Source organism: Centroberyx gerrardi, chromosome 8 (assembly GCF_048128805.1).
Source record: "Centroberyx gerrardi isolate f3 chromosome 8, fCenGer3.hap1.cur.20231027, whole genome shotgun sequence".
NCBI classification, from domain to species: Eukaryota; Metazoa; Chordata; class Actinopteri; order Beryciformes; family Berycidae; genus Centroberyx; species Centroberyx gerrardi.
The window spans coordinates 16,765,575-16,772,506 of NC_136004.1; the positions used below are offsets into that span (position 1 = coordinate 16,765,575).

The window sequence follows — 6,932 nt, forward strand, 5'->3', positions numbered from 1 at the left end:
ATAGGGTGTTTGTACTTAGACAGGCTTTGAGTCTTTGCTTGGCAAAGTCGTACATAGATATTTTAAGTCATACATGTATTTTTTCCTACAATCACCTCTTTTCCCCAAATTTCAGTTCTTTATAAGCTGCCAATAACAGTTTTCTTGCGTACTGTGTGGCTAAATAATTTTCAAAAATCCTTCTCCAGACAGTTCCCAGTTGACAGGAATGCAATGTGATTTGTACTATTACTAGCACAAAAGAAACCAGGATTCAGACTTTGACTTCATACTTCTTTAGTTGGCATCCACAGATATCCATAGATAATTCAAGTTGAGTTGATTCTTTTAGTGACAGCTGAGCTCCTAATCTTTCCTCTGGCTTTAAAGCAAGGCGATGGGCTTGCTGCTGGCTGGTGCGCCCATGTACTGGGAGGAGAGGGGATCCAGGGAGGTGTAAGAGGTGTAGAGGCCCGTCACTTGCACATCTGAGAGAGGCAGGCTCGCTCCACTGGAGACAGGAGGGAGGTTGGCTGTTCCCAAGTCACAGTCTGATAGTCGAAGGGGTGAGTTACTGAAGGTACCCAATGCATCCAGGTTAAAGCTGTCGTCCTTCATTTCCTCCCATAGGTTACCTGAGGAGGCAAAACGAGAGCTCAGTGTCCTGACCCTGACTCAGGAAATCACCTACTATCACCAACAGTGTCAGATTTATGAGCTAGTTTATGACTTAAACATTGATCTGACAAACACCGGACAGGTGTAACATTGTGAAAACACTGCATTTACCTTGAAGGGCAAAGTCCATGATACTAGGGTCCAGCGCGTCCACCTCTGTGTGTGTATCACCATGGAGACTGTAGAAATCGTGCGGCTGCTTGCCGGGATGCTGGGTGAGGGGGCTCTGGGAAAGGTCAGGGACTGTGTGGAGGGGAGGCGTCTGGGCCGGGGCGGGGGACATGGGGGCCAGGCGGGCCTGGGCCTGCAGCTGGGCCTGAAGCTGGTGGTGCTGGTGCATGGGTAAGCACTGCAGGGACAGGGTGACTATGGGCTGGGGCTGCATCTGGGCCGGGAGCGGCAGCGGCAGGCCGGTGGGACAGCTGGGCAGCCGGGTCATGCCCGGCTCCACGGCCTTACGTCTGCAGTTCTCTGGACGGTCTGTGATCAGTTTGTCCAGCTCATCTGCAGGGAACAGGACAGATTATCAGACAAGGTGACAACCAATTAGTGTGATTTTTTTTTGTGACTCATGGAGAATTTTCTCCACTTCATTGCCCATTGGTTAACTTAACATTAACTTAAAATTAACTTAAAACTTGACCTGATATGACATGATATTATGCACTTCTGGACTATATCCTTGGACTCAATCTCGCACAGAGTCCATTTATTGCACAGAAGCTTTGCACTATCATTTATAGTTTATATTTATTATATTACCTTTCTTATTACCTTTCCTGTATTATATTACCTTCCCTGTATTATTTTTATGACCTTTCCTGCACTTCCTTAGCACTGTTCCGCCAACTGCTGCTCAGGCACCTCAATTATCCCCAGGGGATCAGTAAAGTGCAATCCTATCTTAATCTTATCTTATCTTATGGTTGGGAACGAGACCTTTAACATTCAAGAAAATGAATTTCTGACCAGGGTTAGCCATGCTGCGGCGGATGGCTGGGAGGTCCTTGCGTTTCCACTTCTGCATCTCTTCCTCCATCTTGTCAATTTTGGCAGGGTTCAGCGCCCACAGACAGCCCTTACGGGATGAGCTGCTCATCTTGTTCTCCACTTTCTCAAAGCATTTGTTTAAGGACAGGTTGTGTCTGACTGAATTCTTCCATCCATCTGGTGCAGTCTGCAGAGAGATAAGGAGCAAGAGATATATTAAATTACATGACTTATCTACACCCATCACCTCTCTTATTCTTTTTGAGTTAATAGTAACAGAGCGTTATTCTTTTACCTTGAAATAAGGAAAGTGTTCCTTCATAAAGCTATAGATCTCACTGACTGGGAGACTACCAGTTTTGCTGTTCTTCAGAGCCATGGCAATCAAACAGCTGAAGAAAATTAACAAGGAAAGATTCATTATTTTTATGCCATTTGTTCCAAGCAGAGTAGTGAAATACACTGAAGACAATCAGGACATTTGGTGTGTATTTCTAATTTATTTGAACCATGTAAACGACGACTCACCTATAGGAGTAGATTGGCTTGGGGAAAGACTTGGGCTGCAGGTCCTGGTTTTGCGGAGCCAGGCGAGGTTGTGTGAACAGACTTTGGTTGTTGAAAGAGACATTGCTATAAAGCCCAGCAGTTGAACACTTAGGGAAAGAAGAGAGAATAATAAGGAAATTTACCTTCCACCATCTCAAGATTGATAAAGTCACGTACTTAATTTGCTTAAAGTCACAATGAAACCACATTTTGGGAGAATTTGCCTTCCTTAATGTGGTAATGTGTATTTCCTATTGAAAGAGGATATTGGGGCAGGACATAAAGCAGGGGGAGGGATCATTCAAAAGTGTAGCTAATGGGATATCAGATATTTGATGGGAGGGGCGGAGTGGCGGATTGTTCAAAAATATGTGATGGTTTTATTTGTTGGACTTTTTATATACGCCTCCTGGTACACCATGAAGTCAACAAATTTTGATATAAAAATACAATAAAATAAAATGCTTTTCTTTTCTTTTTCGCATAAATTTTCAAATAGGTGTATGGTCGGATAGTTAGAATCCGCTAAAAAGGCGAAGAAGTAATTTTTCTTTTCAGTGTGACTTTAGCAGTGTGACAGCCCAGGACAGGAAGTGTTTGGTACCTGTTGTCCAGTTTGGGTGAGAGAGTACACTTGCTGGGGTGTAGGCTGGTAGACTGAGGTAGGGCACTGGTACCCAGGGGAGGGCAGCCCATTCATGGAGAATGGAGACATCTGTGGAACAAGCCCAGGACATTCAGCATTAAACTTCAATCTATAAGCCCCATATGACATAAATAATACTTTGATATTTTTCTGGCAAGGCCGCTACAACTCACACTTCCACTGTGGGTGTTGATGACGTTGATTCCCAGAGGGCTGTGCTGCATGTTGCTCTGGAGGTGCAGCATGGAGCCCTGGCCCCCTGTCATGGTCATGTTGTTCAGCTGAGCTGCAAGAAGCAACAGACAGACCAGTGTTAGTTAATATGGTTTTAGTGTACAATATGAATTTGCAATGGTAAAAGCAGCTATCTTGTATTTTCATAACACTAAACCCAAATCTATGTAAAGCCTGACATTTAATGTTAAAAAGCATGCTACTGAAATTGTCATCTGCTATTGGCTGATCTTTGGTGCCGAGCAGATGGCAATTTCAGTAGCATGCTTTTTTTCTTAAAATGTCAGGCTTTACACATATTTGGGTTTGGTGTTAAGTTACTCTTTAACCTCTATCCATCGAGCTAGTCTTATGAGATTATATGTCTTCTCTTTTCGTGAATTTTAGGGAGAAGAGAGAAGAGAGGCCACAAGCCAGGTGTCCAGTAATCCTGCGTTATCCAGTCACAGAGTGTGTGGGGGTTTTGAACGTTGGCCTGTCCCCCACCCTGTCGTCTCACCTGTCTGCTGCTCCAGCAGGCTGGCCTGGGACGGCCCGTTGCTGTGGCCTCGGCTGTCAGCCATCTGCTGCAGCCGGGGCACATCCACAGAGGTGAGCCATGACAGAGACTGCAGGTCCCCCGGGAGGTCCTCCTCCCTCAGCTGGGAGGGGTCTGTGGTCAGAAGCCTGCAGGACGGGGGGGTGGGGATGGAGGGGGGAGGGGAGGTGGTGGAGGGGGGTGGGGGGTACACGGCTGTCAGTTCAGACACATAGACCGCAAGTGGAATTTAAATCTAAACACTTCACCGAACATTTTGTCCTTCAAAGTCAAACCCACTGTAATGAGTCTGAATCGACTAAAAAGCTTCTCAGCGCAGCCGTGTATTAGCCATGCCATCCAGGATTTGCCGTAAGAAGATTAACTACAAGTGTTATTTAGCAGTGACAGTTTTAATCAACAATGAGGGAGTTAAACAAGCTTTCCATTCAAAGTAAATAATCTGTTGAGATGGGGTTTTTTTCAGGAAAGTAACACTGAATTTTGTTTCTCACATTTTTTTTGATTTCTCCACTTTTTGGTAGAATTATGAAATAATAATTACAAAAGGGCAAATGATTTTTTAGTACGATCTATAAATGTAGATGTTTGATCCTAAGATAATTTTCCGAATCAAGCTATTTCACATTCATAATCCATGCTAAATTCTGTGCTATAAACTGGATTAAATGAAGGATTTCTGTTTAACCAGTGCAAGGGCCAGTGCCAATCAGCTTTCACTCATTACGTCTTTTATGCAGCGAGCCTCGAAGGAAAAGAAAGAAAAGAGAGGAATCCTCTTGAATCCTCTCCAGTCTTCTCTGCACACACTTTACTGTGGTAGGGTTTAGTAATTGGGGTCGCTATGACAACACATACTATTCAGTTACTGTGTGGGTCTCTGGACAGTGTAGGAGTACCCCCCCCCCCCCCCCCCCCCCCCCCCCCTCAACTACACACACACACACACCCCCAATCTCCAAATAAAAAAATCAACCCTGTGTCAGGTGACCACAATCTCGCCTTAACCATTGGCTGAATCATAAGTAAACAACGCATGAGATCGTTTGAAACATGGGACAGCAGCACATGTTGCCTGCAACAGTTGGCCTTGTCTATTGAAAAATGATCACCTATTGTGTCCCAAACGACAAATCTGCCCAGTGGCACGTGGCTCCATTGTCTTCCCCAGACCCTTCCTTGATTGTCTCTACCGTTTTTTTTTCTTTAACCAGCCCTTGCATTAATCTGTTGGAATGACAGCCCTCACACAAGAGGGACAAATAGGATGCCATCTGCTTCCCTGTCCCTTTCCAGCCTCTATCCTCACTGCCGCCCCATCCCCCTTCAGCCCCCCTCATCCCCCTAATGGGGAAATCAACGGAGCCTTAGGGCCAGAGGGGGTGTAAGTGTAGTTCGAGGTCAGGCCTCACTGCTTACTCAGTCTACTGGCTGAATAAATGACATCACTGCAGCCAGGAATCAGCACACGTCCTCAAACACCTTGCATGCGCCACTAGATGGTTTTGAATGATCGTCCTTTTGAAGCAGACAGGTGGCTTTGTGAAATTCAACACTGCGCACAATATCACAATATTTCAACTCAAGCTTTGAAGTTATGAGTGCAAGACTGACTCATTCTTTCTCTCTTTCTCTCTGTCTCCTTGCAACAAAGTGAACTGAGTTTTACGTCACTTCTTTCTAAATGAATAAATACAGCGTTCAAGCATAAGAACTGGAAAAACTATGACTGACTGTACAAACTACTACAAAGGCACGATTGTAGAGACAATATTTTTCTTTGCGACTTCCCTACTTCTGTGGTGAAATATAAATAGATGGCCAAAAATAGTTGTGCATAGTCTCTAACTTAATCAAAACCAATAAGATGCATTTGCTATTTTGGGCCAATATGTAAACTACAATAGAACACTTTTAATATTGTTTCACAAGACCACTCAAGGTTACAGTTACTGCATGTAAATGTCACACACACACACACAGCTAAAAACGATATCACAGAATACATATAGCACATATTTTGATAGTTGGGGCGTATCCCCACTTCCCCTCCTCTCTCAGAACCCACAGCACAGAAATTGCTCACTGATGCAAAGCATGTTGAGCGAATGTCCCCATCTATCATCCAGTAGTCACACAAGCTTTCCCAGAGGTTCAACAACACTAAATATTGCGCCTCCTCCTCCCTCTCCCCTCTGCCTCCCTCCCTCCTTCCCTCCCTCCCTCTCTCCTTTTCTAATTGGGAGCCACTTCTCCATACTGGTGACCCAGAGCGCCCTGTCTCCCCCTGAGCCGGCAGGCCAAGAGGCTCAGGCTCTCCGTGTGCCGACAGCGGGAGTGTAAACAGAGCTGATGGTTTCTGACAGATCCATTCAGACCGAAAATCATTTATTCTTCAGGTTTTTTCTCTCTCCTTTTTCATGCAACCCCCCCATGCACAAAAAGAGCTGTCCATCTACCTTTAGATTAAACATAGTGGAGTTAGACAATTTGTTCCATGACACTTTGGGAAATACCTTTTGGGGTCTGATTAACATAAATATGCCTTTTTTCTATTGAGGCGTCTCAGTTTTGGGCTTGAATGTTTTGAAGATATGCAAAAAAATAAGTTCAGTGTTGTTGAGACCCAGAACATTTTGTCACCCTTTGTCCCAATATAGTTAAACATAAAAAACAAATCAGGAATCTTACCTGTAGTCTTGAGGAGATGGATGATGTCCAGCATTCTCAATTATTCCTGACATCCTAGATGTAATTCCACCCTCTATCATTTCCTGGGATGTTTGATACCTCTGCAATGAAATTAATAAAACTGACACAATTTAGGTCCTGCCTTCAGCAAGGCTTAAAACTGAACTGAACAAGCTATGTCCTTATTGCAATATTGATAATGGTATTTTGATCAAATGAAATTGATCAAATTGGCCATATTAATTTAGCAAATAAATATATTGGCATAGCATTAGTTATCAGTAACATATGCAGCAACAAAGTGCTCTGTAAAAAAATAAAAAACTACTTTTAACCCAAATTTAATATGAGTAAAGGTTCAATAAAAAAACAGAATAACCAAATGTAATAATGCATTCATAATAATACATAGTAATTTTAATTTAGCATCATCATCCCTTTGTTGTAAGCTGTAGCATAGGCTATTTGACTCAATGAAGGTTCCCTTTGCCTTCTGTAATTTAAGTCCATAACGAACTACAGAAGAAAAATGTAGGCTACTATCGCCTGCATTTATCCAATGAACATTCAACTCAAATGTTTACATAACAGTTTGATCACATTTAGTTAGCCTCGGTTTAAATGGCT

The 6,932-nt window shown here is 43.5% G+C and overlaps 1 protein-coding gene across 1 annotated transcript; it reads right to left on the bottom strand.

The window, feature by feature from the left end:
* Nucleotides 1-363: 363 nt before the first annotated feature.
* On the bottom strand, nucleotides 364-6,385 carry foxn4 (forkhead box N4). Its single transcript, XM_071899800.1, has 9 exons — nucleotides 6,306-6,385; nucleotides 3,576-3,742; nucleotides 3,016-3,128; nucleotides 2,801-2,911; nucleotides 2,176-2,303; nucleotides 1,943-2,039; nucleotides 1,627-1,834; nucleotides 769-1,161; nucleotides 364-614 (listed from the first exon to the last, which is right to left on the bottom strand). Exons 1-9 carry the CDS (start codon nucleotides 6,383-6,385, stop codon nucleotides 364-366), a joined length of 1,548 nt encoding a protein of 515 aa, XP_071755901.1.
* Between the last annotated feature and the right edge of the window lie 547 nt (nucleotides 6,386-6,932).